Source organism: Bos indicus, chromosome X (genome assembly GCF_029378745.1).
Source record: "Bos indicus isolate NIAB-ARS_2022 breed Sahiwal x Tharparkar chromosome X, NIAB-ARS_B.indTharparkar_mat_pri_1.0, whole genome shotgun sequence".
Classification (NCBI taxonomy): domain Eukaryota; kingdom Metazoa; phylum Chordata; class Mammalia; order Artiodactyla; family Bovidae; genus Bos; species Bos indicus.
In genome coordinates, this window is record NC_091789.1 from 113,505,067 (window position 1) to 113,527,499 (window position 22,433).

At 40.2% G+C, this 22,433-nt stretch overlaps 1 protein-coding gene across 1 annotated transcript in view; it reads right to left on the bottom strand.

The window, feature by feature from the left end:
* Nucleotides 1–19,010, bottom strand: part of CYBB (cytochrome b-245 beta chain) — a 34,866-nt gene extending 15,856 nt beyond the window's left edge. The window contains exons 1-7 of the mRNA XM_070785352.1: nucleotides 18,854–19,010; nucleotides 16,604–16,699; nucleotides 15,121–15,231; nucleotides 8,090–8,174; nucleotides 7,155–7,300; nucleotides 4,551–4,741; nucleotides 516–645 (exon numbers count right to left, since the gene is read on the bottom strand). Coding sequence (XP_070641453.1) covers nucleotides 516–645; nucleotides 4,551–4,741; nucleotides 7,155–7,300; nucleotides 8,090–8,174; nucleotides 15,121–15,231; nucleotides 16,604–16,699; nucleotides 18,854–18,898 — 804 coding nt within the window. The 5' untranslated portion in view covers nucleotides 18,899–19,010. The remainder of the gene's footprint in view (nucleotides 1–515; nucleotides 646–4,550; nucleotides 4,742–7,154; nucleotides 7,301–8,089; nucleotides 8,175–15,120; nucleotides 15,232–16,603; nucleotides 16,700–18,853) is intronic.
* Between the last annotated feature and the right edge of the window lie 3,423 nt (nucleotides 19,011–22,433).

The window sequence follows — 22,433 nt, forward strand, 5'->3', positions numbered from 1 at the left end:
TGAACCTAGCTCTCCAGTCTCCTTTATTCACAGACAGGACCTCCTGATGCCTAATGGCAGCCCTATGTACCATCTAACAAATTTCCACCCAGCTCTGAAAGAGGGATAGAAAATCTTATTTCCTGGTATCTGAGGAGGCTCCTGGCTCCTTATATTATAAATCATTATCTGAGCTTTCCAATTCAGCTCAGGATGGAATCCCTCTGAAAATCATTAACTGATATTATCATCACCATCATATCCAGAAGAAATAGAAGTTCTTGAATCCAAATGCACTTTAAAAAAACAATACTTTTCCAAGTTTTATATCAGGATGCTCATAACAGACTAATGTAAAGGTTACTTTTCAAGAACTAATTCTAGACAATTAGCATAGCAGAAAAACACTGGATACTTATCCTAGCAGTTCCATGACATTCATAATGGACAACTCTATGACATTTGTATTATTTCTTAGATGCAGTTTGAAGATTATTGGTAATGAAACTATAATAGCAACAATGGGTTGTACGTACCATAGGAGGGTTCCCAGAGAACTCTGGGATTGGGCAGTTCTCTATTTTTCCCCACTGTGAGATGTTTTGATAACAGTTTCTTGGTTGGTGTTTCATCAAACTCTCTGCAGTCTGCCCACGTACAATCCGCCTGAGGAGGAAATGTAAGACCTGACCATTTAGAAATGAGACATTAAGTTCTTAATTTTTTGAGATTCTGGACATGTTTTTAGTATTCTAATATGGGTCTTATACTTTTCATTTACAAGCAATATCTTATTGTCCCCTCCAAATAGATTAGAGGAAGGGAAAAATGCATGATCTTTAGCAATAGAAAAAAAAAAAATTATATGGGGACTTCCCTGCCAGTCCAGTGGCTGAGATTCCAAGCTTCCACTGCAGGGGATGTGGGTTTGATCCCTGGTCTGGGAACTAAGATCCCACATCCCACATGCTCCACAGCATAGCCCAAAAAAAGAGAAAAAGAATAAAAAGGAAAAACATGTATGGTGGCACAAAGGATATTTATATGTAACATTACATCTACAGGGTAAGTTTTGGATCATCCATACATGTTTTCTGAAGTGCAACATTTGTGCTTCTGTTTCAAATATTATTCTCATTTAGAAACAAAAACAGAAAAAGTGCAAATCTAAAAGAGCAACTGCTGACAGGTACAGGGTCTTTCTGAAAATTAGAACAAGATGTCCCACCTTTTTGAGGACAGTCCTAGAGGCAAAGAGTTTGGCCAGCAGAGCATGGACTAATTTCATTCCCATTGGCCAGGTACGCTTGTGTAGTTGACAACCTATACAACCATCTACAGTAGCCCTGAGGCTACTTTATTTGTTTTTTCAAAATTGTCTAAATTAAATCAAAAGGCTGAAATTCACTTGAGATGACTTTGTGGAGATTATGCCATTCTCACAGACATCAACACTGATAGTATGCTCCCTGAAATGCTCAGAGCCCATTCACTTCAATAAGTATTAATTGAGCAACTGCTATAACATAAGACAATGCAGGTTGAGTAGGAACAGGTGGAGGGACGCACAAAGTTGAAAGAGTCAGGTCTCTGGTCTCTAGAAACATGAATGGCAAGGTCTTCAGAATCCTTGCCTGGAAAATCCTATAGACAGAGGAGCCCAGCGGGCTGCAGTTCATGGGGTCACAAAGAGTCGGGCATGACTGAGTGACTAACACTAACACTTCAAAATATATAAGATGACACATAGAAGGCCCTTTGTAAAAGTTTGGGCCACTTGGTATATTCAGAGGATGTTGTACTTCAAGGTCATTAACCATCGCTTTCTATCCCTAGGTCCTAGGGAAGAGAATTACCAGGTGTTGAACATCTGTCATGTGCCAGGTATGGGAAAGGCACTGTACACAAATTATTTCAGTTGGTTCTCATAACAGGCCTGAAATGTAAGCACCCTCATTTTACATATGAGGACCCTGAGGCTTAGAGAGACCAGGTAACTAGGAGCAGAATGATTTGGTGAAAGCAATTCTGGACACAAGCCAGACAGCCTTGGTTTCACATCCCACATCCACCCTTGCTAATTTAGTGGCAAATTGGGCAAGTTATTTTACTTGTTTTGAGCCTCAGTTTCTTCAGCTGTAAGATAGGCATGTGCGTGCGTGCTAAGTCTCTTCAGTCATGCCCGACTCTTTGTGAGCCTATGGACTGTAGCAGGCTCCTTTGTCCATGGGATTCTCCATGCAAGAATACTGGAGTGGGTTCCATGCCCACCTCCAGGGGATCTTCCCAACCAGGGATCGAACCTGCATCTCTTATGTCGCCTGCATTGGAAGGTGGGTTCTTCACCCCTAATGCCACCTGGGAAGCCCATAAGATTAGGCATAAGTACCTCATTAAAAGTTTATTTTAGGAATCAATTGGCATGATGCATATAAGACGCCATACACAAAGTATTGATCCAACAAATGATAGCTATTAGAGTTCTTAATGCTCAAGATCACATGGGGAGTGATAGAAAAAAAAAAATCTGACTTTCTTCTCTTCTCAGTGCCAAGACTGGAAGTCAGAAAACCTGCATTTTAATCCCAGTTCAGCTGCTACCTAGCTATGAAAATAAGTAATCAGTCAACCAGTGTAAGTGGCAGATTTTCCTCAGGTGGAGAACAGGGAACATATCTGTCCTCGGCCTGCTCCACAGTAAGATACATATCTGTGAGGGACTTCCTTGGCAGTCCAGTGATTAAGTCTCTGCACTTCAAATGTAGGGGGCACAGTTTCAATCCCTGGTTGGGAACTAAGACACCACATGATCCGTGGCCACAAAAAAAAAAAAAAAAAAGATACAAATCTATGAATATATACAAATGTAAAGTGGCGGAATTACTCAGCTAGAGAGGGGAAGAGATTAATTTTTTTTTTCTCTAGGATTCTCTGAAACAACTGGATGATGACCGAGTCCCATTTAAAGATACTCATTGGTTTAAGAGGATTTTCCAGTAGTCATGGATGGATGTGAGACTTGCACTATAAAGAAAGGCGGGAGGAGAAGGGGACAACAGAGGATGAGATGGTTGGATGGCATCATCAACTCTATGGACATGAGTGTGAGTAAGCTCCGGGAGTTGGTGATGGATAGAGAAGCCTGGCATGCTGCAGTCCATGGGGTCACAAAGAGTAGGACATGACTGAGTGATTGAACTGAACTGAAAGAGTCTTTGTCTATACAGATTTTTCAGTGCTTAGAAAGGGATGACCAGGGGTCAGGGTCTGCAAGTTGATCAAGAATGCACACGAGGAGAGGGAAATATATTCAATATTTGATAATAAACCATAATGGAAAAGAAGATGAAAAAGAATGTATAAGTGATTATTTTGCCATACACCTGAAACTAACATGACATGGTACCTCAACTATATTTCAATAAAACATTTTTTAAAAAAGAATGCACATGAGGGGTTGCCACAGGCTGCTTCTCCCCACTCTTCCCCTTTTCATACCCAAGTCTCAGCCACTTTTAGGCTGACTTGACTCAGAGCAGAGTCACTGAGCCTTGAGCACCTACTTCCTCTACTCTTAGTTATCTGCAGCCCCGTACCCACTGGGGAACTTCCCGGGCCTGCTTTTGCGTGCAGGTGGGAGAACAGGCTAGTGTGAAACAGTAGAAAAAGGAAGCCTGGTATGAAACAGGGGTCCCAATAAGGCAAACTCTCTCAACCGCACATCCAGGCACTGAGTGTCTCTAGGACAGATTCATCGCTGCCTGCCTTAGCCCCTCTGAGCTCCAATCCCATCTAAACCACTGATAAACTGGTGATCGCTTGGCTACATACTGGGTTGGTCAAAAAGTTCATTTGGGTTTGTCCATAGGATGGTACAGAAAAAGCCAAATTAACTTTCTGGCCAACCCTATACTTACCCTTTTTTAGTCTGTTTCCTTGTCTATCATTTCCCCAGGAAATGAGGACAGTAAGAGCATGTCTCCCTTTTACAGGTTAAAAGAAACATGGCTGTCACAGATGCTCAATAGAAGCTAGGTCTTCCCTTTATTATGTTAGGATGCTTGAAGGCAATAACCATGTGTTTCTCGTTCTAGTATTCCCCACTGTGTCTGAGATGGGTCCTCATATACGGTAGGTAATCAGTGAATGATTGGTTTGAATCAAAACTCATTGAACTACAGCAGACCCTTTCACCTGATGAATCATTACCCTCCCTGGTTTGGGAGTTTGTCTAATTTATGAGGGGTTAAGCCATGGGAAACATCATTGCGGACATCCAAGACTCTACCAGCACTCTCAGCATGCTTTATATATGCTTGCAAAGATATTCAAAACTTTGGTGTATTTTTCAAGCTTGCTATAAATAACTGCACTATGAATAGTTATGAGTTGCATACCAGAAACTAAAGTGGTACTCAGTGGTTTTTATCAAAGTGACTTCTGTTTTCACCTCTTATTCTCTCAACAGACAGGCTGATCACACCAAGACAAGGTCACTGTGCCTCTAACAGAGCACCACATCTGGGAACTGAGGGGCATAAAGTACTTGGCCTTGGAGTTTAAATACTCACTGAGCTCCATGGATGGCGAGACCAATGAAGAAGATCACAAAGAGATGGTGTGTGTACCAAAACACTTCAAAATAAGACCTCCGGATGGTTTTGGTGGAGGATGTGATAATTAATATCAGGCACAGTGTAATGACGACTCCAGTGATGCCTGCCAACCGAGTCACAGCCACATACAGGCCTCCTTCAGGATTCTGTAAAATACACAGACACAGACACAAACACACACACATTATTTGTATGCTCTCAGATGCAGGACTCCCTATCTATACAGTGTCCAATGAATAGGGCAATAGGTATGTTCTTTCCCTCTTTAGATAATCCTAACCATCCCTCAACAGGGTGGTATAGACTTTGAATTGTTGTTGTTTAATCTCTCAGCTGTGGCTGACTCTCTTGTGACTCCATTGATTGTAGCCCACTAGGCTCCTCTGTCCATGGAATTCTCCAGACAAGAATACTGGAGTGGGTTGCCATTTCCTTCTCCAGGGGATCTTCCTGACCCAGGGATCGAACCCACGTCTCCTGCACTGTCAGGAGGATTCTTTACCGCTGAGCCATCAGGGAAGCCCATATAGACTTAGAATGGATAGTTCCAAATTAAAAGTCTTACATGGTTGAAGTGTCATAGGAAATATCAACTGATATACAGAAGTAGTTCTCAGTATCAGAAAAAAAGGACATTTGTCAACTCTATGTCTTAAAAGGGTCAGAAGCTCTTTTCCCACTTTGATTTGGAAAGTGTCATAATGCTTAGCTTGTAAAAATATTCTGGGCATATGCCACATCTTAAGCTATGTTCCTCCAAAGCAGATCCTGAGATGCGGATTCATGGGTAAGTGATTTTGAAAGAATGTGCTCCTGAAGAAACTGGTAAGAGAATGGTTAACAGGACAGGAAAGAGGAACATGTCAAATCAAATAAGAGGGTGGTGGTGTTCAGTGGCTTAGTCATGTCCCATGGACTGCAGACCACCAGGCTCCTCTGTCTTCCACTATCTCCCGGAGTTTGCTCAAATTCATGTCCATTGAGTCGGTGATGCTATATAACCATCTCATCCTCTGCTGCCTCCTTTTCCTTTGCCTTGAATCTTTCCCTGCATCAGGGTCCTTTCCGAGAGGGTGATCTTGGGCCAAATCTTAAGCCTGATGCTGCAGGGAAACTGCAGAGGGTCAAACACACCTCAGTGTTTAGCCTGACTAGAGGCAAAGAAGCTGGGTTTTTGTGGCCCGAACCCATCAGTTATTGGTTAAGATCAGCTCAGCAAGATAGCTATCTAGGCCCTTTCAGATCTTGGAGCTGGTGGGCAAAGGGCCTCCAGTAGCCCCTTCCTCTGAGGAAGAAACACAAATACAGACAATTGAAAATGAAAGCACACAGAAGGGCGGGGGAGCACAGACATCAGAAGAGTGATCTGGGCCCAGCACTGCAGTGCCAGCTCGCTGGATATGTTCGCAGTGCCACCTCTATGTATCATTGTATACATAAAAGAAAAGTCATCCAAGACATCAGAGAAAAGAATTCCTATTTTATTTGATGCTGTTTAATTCTGTCCCTAAATAGATCATGTTTTTTAATATCAGCCTGAGGATAATGATTTCTGCAAAATTAAAGGACTTTTTTGGTAATCTAACAGACAAGAAAATGTGTTTAGAATTCAGTGTACAGTGAGTGATTTGATTTAGCTATCCTACCCAACCACTGGGCACATGAAGATGATTTTGACCTTCTCCCCTCTGAGTGTAGAAGGCTCTAGCAACTACTGGAAAGGAAGAAATCCTTGCCTATGGATTGCCCATATGGCTGCTGCTGGAGCAATTAGCAGACAGAGGCCACCTCTCAGATGTTGTAAGCAAGGAAGAGGAAAAGCATTGCTGATGGGTGTCAGCTGGTTATTAACACCTCAGCCAGAAGCTTCCCTATTTCACATAAACAGTTTCATAGAACACCAACATCAAACAAGGTCATTCTGTGACCTTGTCATTCAAGACCAGTCAAGACAAACACATGCAAGACTGCTGCTTCTTAGCCTATTACAGACTTAGCCCCATTCTTCTGCCTCCTAAAAAAAAAAATTATTAAGATACCTAATGCTGGAACTATCCCCAATTCTGGACTGAATCTGACCCAGAGCAAATGCTTGTTTTCTGAAACCCCTCCCAAATCATCTGACACAAATCCCACAACAAGCCTTTCTCAACATCCTCCTGAGAAACCCCAGATTTCCTCAGAGTGTGAGGTTTCTTTGCTGCAGTAAGTAATAAACCCAAGTTTGTTTGACTAGACGATGTTCCTGGCTTTCTTTGACTGCTGGGCCTTGTCAAGGATAAGCCTGAGTTGCTCCAGGCTTCGTGTATACTTGTTCTTACAGGTGAGTTTAAGAAACTGGAAAACATCTCGTGACCTTCCACATTTAGCATCAGGAGTATGGGAGGCATTTTTTTCTGTGCCCACATTCTTAGAACCTACAGACCCGGCCCTCTGATATAGTTGGTCTACTTTTGTCATTGTTGCTGTTCTGATCAAGTAAAACTGTTCACTCACTGAAATCGAATCCTCAGTTTTAATAGTCTAGAGAACATCTGAATTAGGAAATTAGAGGCTTACCTTGATTCTCTGTCGAACAAAATTGAGGTAAGTTTCATTAGGCTTATCTCCAATGTCAGAGAGTGCTATTGAATAAGGATCAGAATTGTTGACTCGGGCATTCACACACCACTCCACATTAAATAGATGTGCAATGGTATGAATTGCTAAAGAGAGCAGAGAAGAGAAACAAAGAGGGTGAGTGGTGTACATAATTTTATTTGGAGCTGAGTTTCTGGCTACAGTCCCTGTGTGTGTGTGTGTGTGTCTGTGTGGTGCTCAGTCCCTCAGTCATGTCTGACTCATTGTGATCCCATGGACTGTAGCCTGCCAGGCTTCTCTGTCCAAGGAATTTTCCAGGAAGAATACTGGAGTGGGTTGCCATTTCCTAACTCTATAATAAAGTAGTGGAGATTTGATAAGGATCCCTTCTTACACTAACACCACTTTCTTAATAATTATAATAATAAAACAAAATATTTAACACATATAAATACATGAATACTATGATATATACATACATAAAAACAATAAAAATAAAACATTTAGCTTATAATCTCTATCTTAGATTCTCAATTTATGGGCTATGGTCCTTGTAGGGTTACTGCAAGAAATCCATGAATCTATATGTTCAACCAAGTATTTTTTTTAAAAATGAATGAACAAAACTCTTATATGTGAACTAACAAACAATTTTCACATTAAAAAGTGTGGAAAAGGGAGAGTGCACTGGGATTTTATCAGAAGAGCCTTAGGGAATAACGTTTTAAGACTTGAAGGAATAAATCCTAATGTTGGGATGGCAGAAAGAGTGTTGAATATTTTTCTAACAGAACTCGTTCAAAAAAATACCTCAACCTACCTGCAAAGGCTGATCTCTTATTTTAAAAGTATCTTAGAGGGAAAACTCTGGTTCCAAGTTTTCTTTGCAATCTCAAATATCTGAATGAACTTACCAGTGTGAAGTGCAATCATCCATGCCACCATTTTATGAAAGGTGAGGTTCCTGTCCAGTTGTCTCCGAATTCTTGTTGAGCAGCACTTTGGATTAAAGGGAAAAACAGTAATTGTTAACAAGAAAATTTTCTCTGTGCCAGATATTAGACACATATTTTCTCATATAATTATTACAACCAATTCTCTAAAAAACAAACAAACAAACAAAACCAAACCTATATCATCCTACCCATTTGACAGATAAGAAAACTGAGGCTCAGGTCAAACAGCCAATGAGTAGCATGGTTGGCTTAAGCAATGTTTTAGGTTCTCATACTATTAACATAAAAAGCCTCGCATGGAATTCATTGCTTAATTGTATAAAATATGAATTTGGACAGAAAGCATCTAACTACATAGCTTCTAGTTCAGATTAATTTATTCAATAAAGAGAGGATATAGAAATTCTATAAGGACAGGGATGCCCTCAAAAGATCTGAAGGTCCAGTGGGGACACAGACAAATGAACAGTTCTACAAGTGAATAGTTTTAGAATAGCACCCTTCCAGGAAATACACACTATGAGAGGTAGAAAAGTGTCCACCTGCACATGTTGATAGAGACAACAAAACAAGGGAAATCATTAAAGCAATCACAGCAAAAATAATAATAGCCAAGGGTATTTACAAAGAGCTTGTGCGGAAGTGTTTTACATGCATTGACTCATTTCATTCTTACATTAATTCTATGTGGGAGGTACCATTATTATCACCATATGATAGGCATAGAGAGGTTACCTTCCCCTAGGTTTCATAGTTAATAAGTGACAGAGTTGGCTGGTGTCTAAACCCCAGTTCCCTGATGCTAGAGATATCAACAATCTGATATTTCATACCTTTTATGATTACCTTGGCATTACAATGGAATTATGGCCAATTGGTTAGTGTAGTTTTCTTATGAACATATGTTAGAGGCTGTGGGTTTCAATGCTTCAATCTGGATTCAGGTCATCGCCCAAAATAGAGAAAAATTCTGCTTTTTGGTTGAATCAGAACCTTGTTTTCCTGAAAAGGGGTCAAGTGCTCGCTCTGGCTGCTTTGTTTCCAAGGGTAGATGTACTGGCATATAGATTCAGAAAATTTTTAAGGAGACCAAAGCAAAAAAACCCCAAAACAAAACAAAAAACTTAGGTATTATAAATAACTGGTTCTAAACATGTTTACGGAGAAGGCAATGGCATCCCACTCCAGTACTCTTGCCTGGAAAATCCCATGGATGGAGGAGCCTGGTGGGCTACAGTCCATGGGGTCGCTAAGAGTCGGACACGACTGAGCGACTTCACTTTCACTTTTCACTTTCATGCACTGGAGAAGGAAATGGCAACCCACTCCAGTATTCTTGCCTGGAGAATCCCAGGGCCAGAGGAACCTGTTGGGCTGCCGTCTATGGGGTCGCACAGAGTCGGACATAACTGATGCGACTTAGCAGCAGCAGCAGCAGCAGCAGCAGCAAACATGTTTAATTTCAATACAGGGGTATTAAATATTTGACTTACTTATTTTTAATAAAATATTCTGGTTTTACAGAAAAAATAGAATTATATGGAAAATTGTGCTTACTCCACTATCTTGGAGTTAGTTACATTTAGGGAGGTCAGGCTGTTTGGATCATGAAAGCAGATTCCTGAAACTGCAGAAATACTAGTAAGGAAGACGCATGATTCCAGAAAAAGGGAAAAAAACAATTAGGCTTTGTTGAGTGCCTTCTATGAGACAGGCAGCTTATCCATAATCACTACACCATTTAATATAACCAGATAAATATTACTATTTCAGAAAAAGGGAAAAAAACAATTAGGCTTTGTTGAGTGCCTTCTATGAGACAGGCAGCTTATCCATAATCACTACACCATTTAATATAACCAGATAAATATTACTATTTTCATTTTACAGATAACAAAACTGAAGCTTCCCAGATGGCTCAGTGGTTAAAAAAAAAAAAAACTTCCTGCCAAGCAGGAGACCTGGCTTTGATCCCAGGGTAGGGAAGATCCCCTGGAGAAGGGAATGGGAACCCACTCCAGTATTCTTGCCTGGAGAATCCCCATGGACAGAGGAGCCTGGTGGGCTATAGTCCATGGGGTTGTAAGAGTCAGACATGACTTAGTGACTAAACCACCACCATATACATTTTATTAAAAGGAAAACCAGAGAGTTGTAGTCACTAATGAGTTAGTAAAATGGGGTCCTACTAGGGCACCAATCCCTCATTTTTTTCCTAGCCACCCTCTATAATGTGGTCAGGAATGGCAAACACATCCAAAGAGAAGCCATATATCATGATTATACCAGGCTTCCAGATACAATTTCCTCATTGTTTCCTGACAAGGAGGGGTGGTGGTGAGATGGTTGGTTGGGAAGGGAGGGCTTTGATGCCTGTGACTGCCCAGGGCTTTATTCTTCCTCGCTACCATGCAGATACCATTTTTATGCTTTTGAGTCACTTGTGAATTACCACCAGCCACCTACTAATGACCCAAGCTTCCATCATGCACCATAGCTTCTTCACTGAATGACCAGTGACTTCTTTTTTTTAGAAAAATATTTATCTATTTGGCTGTGCTGGGTCTTAGTTGTGGCATGAGGGATCCTCAGTAGAGGCATGCAGGATCTACTTGCCTAACTAGGGATTGAATCCTGGGCCCCTGTATTGGGAGCATGGAGCCTTAGCTACAGGACCATCAGGGAACTTCCACTCCATTGACTTATAACGGGGAGGCCCTCTGTTACTGTCAGCTAGAGCCTTGCTCAATCTCAATAAGCTAACATTCAAGTGCTAGGGAGATTACTGAGTCACCTTGGCAGATTTCTACACTTGATTCAAACTGCAAGCATAAAAAAATTTTAAAAAGTTGAGAAACAGAACTACAAAGAAGTGCATATTTAATGGAGCGTAACATAAGCTTCTGTAACATGAGTGTTACGGAAACTTTAAAGTTCTATTTTATGTTCACCTGGTCTCACCACAAATGCCATAAATGAATCTGAATTAGATATCTATATGCAATTTGAGAGAAATTGCAAAGCCAGCCTTGACTCTACAGAACTCAGGCAAAGAAGCTGACAGAAACCTGGAAGCATTAGAATGTGCGATAAATATGAAGATCACCACTGGATTCATATAGCACTGTCTATAATTTTAAAATCCATGTTTATCTTCTATCCCTTCCATAAAACTCTAAGCTCTCTGAGCTCATGGCTCATCCATGTCTTATCCTCTACTCACTGTGTGTCCCCGTGCCTAGCACATAGTTAGCACTCAACAAATATTTGTTCAGTGACAACTCACTAGTTGACAGACTTAGTCAATTAATACAATTTTAGAATATCATTCATATCTGTTCTTACATTCACATTATTTCATTTGCTTTTTAGCTAAAAACAACAAAGAGAAAAAAACAACAATGACTATGAGACAGGAAGTCTAAGAGCCTTGCCCTGGATCACATGTTGGATAGAGGGCTACGTTGAGAGCTTCTGACTCTCAGGCTATATAAGGTTATAGAAAAGAGCTCACTCTCTCACGTTTCTATTTCTTTCTGATCTTCAGACTAGAACTTCCATCCAAGCTGAGGTTGTTAAGGTTTCTTTAGGGACGTCTGTCTGCTGAATCCCACTGTTCCCCATTTCCCTCAACAGAGCAGGCTCAGAGTGTTTATCCCTATCTTCCCTGGGAAAGGCCAACCCTGGGGTTTTCTTTCTCCAGCTAACCAGAAGGATTATAAAACCAGCTCTAAAGGAGTAAGACCATTGGACACTGAAGTTCTGTGACTGTTTAGTTTTCATAAAGGCCAACTAATAAATCCTTGAATCTATGACATCCTTGCCACTTCTAGGTTAGGTTATTAAGCCTGCCCAAACATTCATATATTTGATGGACTTCCTAAGGCTATAACAGCACCACAAGAGTTTTGAGTTTAGGTGGCAAGTGGGAAAATGAGCAGGCTCTGGGGGCACAAACACCTGGGTTGGAACCTCAACACTCTCACTGAATTTCATCCCCACCTCACTGGCCTGACATGCAGATTTCATGGAGGTAATTTTATGAAGACTCAGTAAGTGGCAGCTGTTACCATTTCCAATGAGTCACAGTATGTCCACTCATTTTAATCCTAATCAAAAAAGAAGGTTCTTTGCCAAGTTCACATTTCAGGTTGGGAAATCTGGAAGGAAGACACACCCCATCTATAAAAGAATGTGACTTCCTCATTTTTGAAAAATGCGTTCTTTGATGTACAGGTCTCTCTCGTTAGAGAGCTGAACTTCTCTGCAACTTGAAGAACAGCCTCATTTCACCCTTGTCTTTAGAGACCCTCATTAGAATCTTCACTCCCTTAAGGTCACAGGAACCCTAAAAGTGGCCATTACAACATGTGCTGATCATAGCCACGAAATGGCAGTGCAATCTGAGCCTGTGGAGTAACAAGGATTTCTTAACAGGCTGTCCTGGTGAAAACACTGCCTGTTTCTCAGGGTTTACTTCCTCTAAATAGAAACTATTTGAACAGGAGGTATTGGGGGAGAATAAAACAGCTACAGTCCTTGAACTTCATTTAGAAAATGTCCAGATGTTGTACTTTACAGGTCGCCCTTCAAGAAAACTTTTCAATTGCCATATGATCCAGCAAATCCACTCCTTGGCATATATCCAGACAAAACTATAATTCAAAAAGATATGTACCCCTATGTTCACAGCAGCATTTGTTTACAGTAGCTGAGACATGGAAACAACCTAAATAAATGTTCATCAGCAGATGAATGCATAAAGAAGATGTGGTACACATATACAATGAAATATTATTCAGCCATAAAAAGAACGAAATGCAGCACCTAGATGCACCTAGATGCACCTAGAGATCATCATCCTAAGTGAAAGAAGTCAGAAAGAGAAAGAAAAACCCCATATATGTGGAATCTAAAATATGACACAAATGAAGCTATCTACAAACAGAAATGGAATTGCAGAAATAGAGAACAGACATGCAGTTGCCAAAAGGGAGGAGTGTTGGGGAGGGATGGAGTTCGGTACTAGCAGACGTAAATCATTACATTTAGAATGGATGAACAACAAGGTCCTACTGTAGAGAGCAGGGAACTATAGTCAGTGTCCTGTGATAAACTAGAATGGAAGAGAATATAAAGGAGAATGTATATATATGTATAACTTGGTCACTTTGGTATACAGTGTAGATTAACACAACACTGTAAATCAATTATAGTTCAATAAAAAAGAAAACTTTTCCATCAAATGGAGTTCTACCTCTGTGGTTTCTTAGGTTGAGAAGATTATTTTAGAAATCCTTGTGATCAATGTGTTAGTTATGGCTTGTTAACCCTATATTTGTAAATCAAGTGTTGTATTGTTCTTAAAAAAAAAAATCTCCTTAGGATCAATGTGAATTTAGTAAGACTAAGGAAAAGCGAGGTAGAGTTCAAGGCAAGTTCTAATTGTTATTGACAGTTTAGATCACTTTCCTTCCCCCACAGAGTCACTGATTATCAATTAAGATTAACACCTAAGCTATACATTTCAGATCCAAGTTTACTAGCAAAGCTCCAACTTGACCTCAGGTATCTACCATTTAAAATCCTTCACTCTCATCAAAGTAGATTGCTTGCTTCTCTCCACTATAAATGACTTCTATTTAATAGGTAATTTTTTAAAAAGCTATTTAATATAAAAGGAACATTTTATTAAAAGGAAAAACAGAGGCTGCATGCGTGCTAAGTCATGTCCAACTCTTTGCAACCCCATGAACTGTAGCTCACCAGGCTCCTCTGTCCGTGGGATTTTCCAGGCAAGAATACTGGAGTGGGTTGCCATTTCCTAATCCAGAGAATCTTCCTGACTCAGGGATTGAACCTGGGTCTCCTGCATTGCAGGCAGGTTCTTTACCACTGAGCCAGCAGGGAAGCCCCCAAACAGAGGCAACTAGTCACTAATGAGCAGTGGAATGGGTCCTCCCAGGCATCAGTCCCTAAGTTTGGAAGAGCTACCCTCTGTGGTGTGGTCAGGAATGGCCAACACTGCCAAAGAGAAGCCATAAGTCATGATCACACAGGACTTTCAATATGATTTCTTCACCATTTCCTGTGCTTTATATCTTCTACAGGCTTATTTTTATCCTTTATGCCCATATCTGATGCCACCTTCTCTAAGAATTCTTTTTTCATCCCCTGCACCACCTGATACAATTTCCTTTGCCTTTGCTTGATTCCCTGTAGCTCCTTCTTTGTAACATTTTGTGGGACCCATCACATTTTGCTTTGTATAATATTTGAGTATGTATGTAGATTCCAAGTTCCTTGCTTCTCATCTTTGTATAACAATAAGAAATTTGTATACCATTTTACAGATTACAAAAGTCCTTCCTACATAATCTTTTTTTATTCCAGCATAGTATATTAGGGGTTCAGTAGACTGTTGAAGCGAGGGTGAAGGAGCCTGGGGCATTTAGAAAGCTCTGAACTCCTCAATTCCATGGACCAAACACCTGTCACATTCATTGCACAGTGACTCATGGCTCATTGTTCCCATCTTCTTGGTATATTATCCACCAAAGAGATTTTCTCTGACTTAAACATTTTTAAAAACATGACACTATGAGATTAATCCCCAAATTTCACATCAGTCTCATTAATTTCTATATGCATACATATATATATATGTCATATTATGTATATCTGTGTGTGTGTGTACATGTACTTTTTTGCTATTGTGGAGGTATAGGTAGATTGGTTGTTTTGTTTTTTTGGGGGGTTTGTTTTGTTTTCAATGTCTGTTCCAGGTTAAAAGGTTGTCTCAGGGAGCTCCATCGACAGATAATATAAAAATAAACTAGAGAATCAAGCATGGCTTGCTTGTATAATGAATATTATACAGTGGTTGGAATTCTCATAAACCCTTGGTTTGCTTTTCCTATAAAAGGGCGTTGAGCTTGATGGCCTTCGAAATTTTGAGGAACTCAAACTTTGTAAACGTTGGTTCTTACCGCACTGGAACCCCTGAGGAAGGAGAGCAGATTTCGACAGACAGGCAGCAGAATCAGCATGCAGTTGAAATTCAGGCAGGCTGCAGGGGCTCTGGCCAGGGCCAGCGCTGACTGGAAAGGGCAGGATGAAAAGCAGGTGACTCCTGTGAGCCCAGAACACCCCCCCCATCTCACTCCGGCCCCCCAACCCCCAGGCTTCCCAGCAAACATGAGGACCACACTCCAGAGACATCAAGTTATCTGGGAACGAAGGTTCTTCAAAGCCAAGGATTTATTTTTAAGGTCTCGCTCCCCACCCCAACATTTTTATTATGAACATTTTCAAACACAAAGAGAATCTGAAATAATTTCACAATGAATACCTGTTTATTCATTTCCCAGATTCTACCTTTTACATTTTATGAAGCTTGCTTTAGCACATGTCCATTAATCTATCCATTCATCTGCCTACCTCTGTATCCATCAGTGCATCTTATTTTTGATGCATTTCCAAGTTGCAGACATCAGTTCACTTCCTCCTATATACTTTGGTATGCATATCATTAATTAGAGTTCAATATAGAAACTGGGGCTTTGTAAAGAAGATTTTCTTAGCACTTAGACTAACCTCAACAGTAACTAAGTAGGTATGGTGTAATGCTTTGGCATTAAAACTGTTCCTTGTAATGCCTAAAGAAACTGCATATATGCAATTAAATAGGGGGGAGGAAAATGCAAAAGGAAATCATCCTTTTAAGCATCAACCTGAATAAATTAACAACAATTATAATAACATAGTATAATTATATGCTATAATATTTATGCATATGATGCATAATACATATTATAATTAGTATCATTAAGTAATCAATTTGTGGTTTCAGCATGATGTAACAAATGACATCCTCTGAGGCAGCCCTAATTGTAATTATTTTGTTTATGAAGAAGAACTCTGGCAGTTCAAGGAAACTGAGAATGCTAATGGACCCAAGGAAACGCAGGGGCCTTTGCTCCGCCAGTCTAGTCAACGGATGTGACCTTTGGGCAAGTTCCTCAAAGGCTCCATATGTAGGGAGAGGCTTATTTCCTGAAGATTATTTCATAACATGTCACTAGGGCTTTTCATGAAAAAAGTAGTAGGAATCAGATGATTTAGAGAATACAGGAAGTCCCACTTGTGCTACCTGTGTCACCCTGGATGGATCTCTTCAACCTGGCCATCTATTCCAGAGTGAGTATTAGATTTCTCCTTTAAGCTAAACAGGTGCACAGTAGTTCTTGGGAGGGGAAGGTTGCTGCTGGGACCTTCTGCCACCCTTTTGTTTGTCCCACACTGGAAGACCTAAAGACTCTTGCTCAGGGGGTTGCAATGGAGGGACTGAGGCCAATGGTGCTGTTGGGTTGGTCAGAATATTTCTTTAAAATGTTAAGAGGAATAGGAACAAGAATCTCTGATTAGACATGGGAGCCAGTCAATACCATGGGAAATGGAACTTATACTTACCCCAAGAAGTTTTCGAGTGTAAAAGAACTTATCTGGGATATCATAAACCCGGTAGTACCAGACAAAGAGGAAGACGTTCATCCCCAGCCATACCAGCTGCACAAATAGAAATGGTTGCGTAAAGTTTTCAAGTTTCAACAGGCAGATTTCACACCAGGTTGGAGTCAGACCAGGGTCAAGACCTCCCCATGGACAGCTCTCAATAAAGGTGGTTACAAAGCTGGGTGGAACCAGCTTCGAACCAGCTCTTTCCTGCAAAGGTGTCTCTGCACTTTGGTAGTAACCTTTCCACTCTGTCTTGTCCCCTGTGATTGTTCTATTACTTGGCCACTATGCCGTTATTGTCTATCTCTTCTTGTTTCTCCTTCTCTTAGGTTGATAGATGATAGCAAGTGACTTGAAGGGAAAGGAATCTGTTACTATGCTGTCTCTCACATCAGGAAGACTCTGTGTTTGATTCTCAATTCTCACAGGTGGAAGATCTCCCTCCATCACACAGCATCTTGCCCCAGTTAGTGGCAAGTCTTTAATTCTACTTGATGAATTTTGCTTCAAGTGAGCATCAATGAGGGGATGACTGCATGCTAAGTTGCTTCAGTCGTATCTGACTTTTTGTGACCCTATGGACCGTAGCCTGCCAGGCTCTTCTGTCCATGTGATTCTCCAGGCAAGAGTACTGGAGTGGGTTGCTATGTCCTCGTCCAGGAGATCTTCCTAGCCCAGGGAATGAACCTGCATCTCTTGTGTCTCCTTCATTGGCAGGCAGGTTCTTTTCCAATAGAGCCACTTGGGAAGCCCAAGGGGATGAGAGGCATGGGATTTATTATTATTATTATTAAAAGGAGATTCTTCTAGACTGTGAGTGTTGATTTCATCTCAAGCACTGACTGCATCCAACAATGACTCTGCCCGGTGCTCCACCTTCAGGTCCCCAGTGGCTATCTTTTCTTAACTGAGCTTTCAGTTTATTTAATGTCCTTCAATGCTGGAAAATAGTCTCTCTTTACAAAGAAGAAGGTGCTAAAGCCACTTCTCCATTTCCTAACTTTGTCATGTTTACTCTTGATTTCCAAGCTGTGTCTTCACTTTCAAGTATATGAATGCATAATTTAGATGGAGGTCATTTCCCTGGGAAAACTGTGGTAAGGGCTAAAAGTATAATTTGAACTTAGTTTCTATAGGAGTCATCTGTTCTTAAAACAGAAATGAGAAATCAACTTAAGAGCTTTGAGTCCTCAGAACAATTCTGTATTTCGTTAGTGTTAATTTGGATTTTTTTAATGAAAAAAATATTGTGGCTTTTATTTTATTTGTGCCACTTGTTTCTACCTCTCCAGCTAAAAAAGTCATATTTACTTAATGACAATTCTTTCAAAAATTTCATTCATAGGTGTCCTTTTAAAAAATCTGGATAATACTTTCATTGGCTACTGGAAAAGCTACTTATAAATCATATTTCTATCTTCCCAACCATCTGTGATTGCTTTGCTGAGACCACCACCTTAAAATAATAGTTAATATGTGTTATGTTAAAAACTAAAGAAATCAACATGTCTATTAGAAAAATCGCCATATCTTTACTTAAAAGTTGTTTCTCATGATAGATTATATTAATTTATATATAACTGTGTAATATATATCATACATACATTATACACATACATCTAGATAGTTTACTTCAATTCCTTTTCCTTGACTTAGAAAAAAAAAAACTTCATAAATAACTAAAGTTTACCTCAGAAGAAAGAAGATACTTCTTAAAAAGAGAAAATTGAAAAATTCAATTATTTTTGGTGTAATTACTGAAAATACAGGCCAATTTCCCGTACATCAGCCAATCTTGTATTTGTTATTTGGAAAACTGTATAAAGTTTCAGTTGCCCATTTTTAGGTGGTATAAGTACATAAAAAATAGAAAAACTTGCTTCTAAGTAAACATTGTAACCAATTCATATTCAGGGATCGTCATCATGAAATGTCTTCTACTCCCACTGTGAAATGCTGGCTAATTTAGTACTTCTAAAAAATCCCAGAAATAAACTAGGCAAAGTGAGCCCCTAGATACATTCCTTCCATGAGTAAATCTGGAAGAATGGACTCATTCTATATCCATCAGATGGATGCATGTTCACATAAATAAGTTTCAACACAATTTCTCAAATGAATGAAATAAAGCTTTGCTCTATTTTCATTTTCAAGAGAACATAGACAAGTTAGAGAATTTGTAATTTCTTTCTTATTGGTACTTACAATGACAAAGATGGAGATGCCCTCATTCACAACCCAGTTCCCCATGGTAGCAGAGGTTCAATGCCTTGAGTTTGCCTTTCTTCTCTGCTATGCTTCTTCTTCCCATGAGGAAATGAAAACAGCAGCCTTGGGGCAATCTGTTTCCTTTTCTATTATCAGAAATTAGCTAATCATTGGTCAACTGAAAAGCTTGTTTCCATAACAAATTTAAATTTTTAAACCACAAAAAAAAAAGACAGAAAAAAAGTCTACAATGATCCAATCACAATTAAACATAGTGAGAAATGAAACTAATTTCTACAACTTAAAGACAAATAACAGTGTAATTCATAGTGAATTACACAGTGAATTAATTTTTGGACTGACTGGTTAGCAAATGGCAATTTTTAAAAAGTCACCCAACTAGCCATGATTTCGTGTTAGGTTAAAAAAAAAAAATTAGATAGATGTGATCTTTTTTGATAGGCTGGAGCAGCATTTATAATCTTACTGAGAAAAATAATAACAATAGTGATGGCTGATATTTATACCATGCTTACATTACGCCAATTTTCTAAGATACATATGTGTGTGTATGTGTATGTACATACACATACACACACACACATATATATATATAAGTTGATACACATCTATGTGTGTGTCTACACACAAAGGCACCCATATACACACATATATAAATTCAGTATGTAAATAAATTAATTCTAATATTCAACCTTATAAAGTAGTCTCTATTATTATGATTACATTTACATATGAGGAAACTGAGACCCAGAGCAGTTAAGTTACTTGGCCAAGGTCATACAATTAAGAAACTGTGGAGTTGGGACTTGAAAGCCAAGTAATTTGGCCATCTTTTGACCATGAAAGCCTGACAGTGGCACCCCATCCCAAATCACTTCCAATACAACTATGGGTAAAGAAAACAACAAACAGGCCAAAATGTTTGGATGGCTGTAGTAGTCCCAGGTTGACAGGTCATTTTTCTAGGCAGGGTAGGTAAACAGGGTCAGAAAGGTATGTTCGACATGGTGGATGTCAAAAGTCAGATTTAGCATCCCCCCAACCCCCGCCTGACTCCCACCCAGTCTTCAGGACATGAAAGAGACAAGGGTAGGGTGGTAACGCCACTATGAGTTCAAAGTTGACTAATTGCACTAATTGTAGAACAGCTAGAGTAGAGAGGTAAAAGAAGAAACTGGAGGAGCAAAAGGGAAAAAGAAGAAAAAAGAGAGAGAGAGAGGCCTGAACTATTTGGATTGGTGTCTACTGAAGCACTTGAGACAACCTGCAGAATTGTGACCATGAGTAAAGTAATTATTTTTCACCTTTTAATATTTAAGGAAAGGTACTCAACCATGACTTTCTGCATGGCTCTTGAATCATGCGTAACCCACATCAAGGACAATCAGCTTCATGGTTCAGTTACACACAGAGATGAATTCAAAGAAACACAGACAATCAAGTTATGTGTCAGTAATTTGCCTCTCTGCTCTGGGATCTATTCCTCACCCTTTCCTTGTTCTGTTCTGTTTTAGAGAGAGTTGTATTTGCCAGGCTCCTTGGCCCACTGGCTTCTGGGATGTTCAATTAAACTGGAGGATGAGGAGCAGGCGAGGAGTCAGAGTGCTTCTTCCCCTGGCTTTCGGCTTCAAGAGGGGTCTCAGAAGTGCTTGCCTTTAACCAGAAACTCCAGCTCCCACCAATCACCCTTTCTCCCTGTGGCCTGAGCTCCTGCTGGCCATCACCAATATAGGTCCAGCTCCTACCAGATGGCCATCGCTTCTGGGCTTGAGTTACACCAACTCCTCCCAGGTTCCCTCCAACCTGGAAGGCGGTCACCACTTCCTGTAGCTGTTAATCTTTATGTTGCCTCTGTACCCACGTTGGGATTCTCCAGTTTCACATCATCCATGTAACAAATCCCTGGTGTGAAATTCCCTCTGTTGAAACAGGGTGGTTTCTGTTTTTCTGACTGAACTTTGCCTGATACAGAAAGTAATTCAGACCTGTACTCATTTTCTCATGGAATTAAAGAAGTGAGGCATGTATGCCTAAAGAGGAATAAACACCTTAAAATCTGCTCTCTCTCTTCCTGCCACTCTCAAACTCTTCCACAGGGAGGATTCCTGCTCCATCAGGGTCTTTGAAATTTACCAAAGTAGTCCATCGACAGATGAAGATGTGCTACATAAATACAATGGAATATTGTGCTGTGCTTAGTTGCTCAGTTGTATCTGACTCTTTGTGACGCTATAGACTGTAGCCCACCAGGCTATACAGTCCATGGGATTCTCCAGGCAAGAATACTGGAGTGGGTTGCCATACTCTACTCCAGGGGATCTTCCCAACCCAGGGATCAAAGCCAGGTTTCCTCCTCTGCAGGCAGATTCTTTACCATCTGAGCCACCAGGGAAGCATATTACTCAGCCATAAAAAGGAAAGAAATTGGGTCATTTATAGAGATGTGGATGGACCTAGAGTCTGTCATATAGACTGAAGTAAGTCAGAAAGAGAAAAACAAGTATCATATATTAATGCATATATGTGGAATCTAGAAAATTGGTTCAGATGAATCTATTTGTAGGGCAGGAATAGAGATGCAGATGTAGAGACTGGACGAGTGGACATGGTGGGGCGACGGGATGAATTGGGAGATTAGGACTGACATATATACACTACCATGTGTAAAACAGATGGCTAGTGGGAAGCTGCCATACAGGGAACTCAGCTTGGTGGTCTGAGGTGGTCTAGGTCTTGGTGACCTAGAGGGGGAGGGGGTGTGTGTGTGAGGGAGGTCCAAGAGAGAGACGGTATATATATACACACACACACATATAGCTGATTCACTTCATTGTACAGCAGAAACCTACACTACATTGTACAGCAACTATACCCCAATTAAAAAAAAAAAAAAAAACTTGCCAAAGTCTTCCCCTCTCCACCCCTCCCTGCTTCTCTCTTTTCTAACCTACTGGCTGATCGTCCCTTTACCCTACCTATCTTAAACTTCAAGTCTCTCCCACATTTTGTCATCTACCTCCCAAGGACCGTGCTCTGCTGGGGCAGCAATAGCAAGGGGACCATAGATACTCATATACTAGGAAATAATGCTCCTTGAACATTTCCTAACTCCTTTCCCCTCCCTCCACAGTTTGAGAAGAAAATTTAAAAAAGAAAGAATATTTTTATGGGTGATCAACCATTCCCTCCTATGGCTTCTTTTTTCTCCTTTATAAAAATAATCACAGGGCTGTGAGTAGAGATGTCTTGAGAGACTTAAGAACCTCAATCAGTTTCACAGTTGGAGGAAGAGAGCTCAGTTGCAATGAAGAGTGAAATCTTTCTTTTATAGCAAGTAACTTCCCTTTTGAGAATACTGTTCAAGTTAATTTCAATGTTCTCTGCTCTTGAAAAGACAAGCAGGAAGTTTGATAAAGGAGCAACAGGTATTGGCTGACTGGTATTGACTGGACATGGAGAATGAAGAAAATTGAACCTCTATGCATCAGCTAACAGTTTATCTTCTCCCAGTCACTTGGGTTTCCATTGCCTCCTAAGCTGTTAGTGTCAAGTTAGA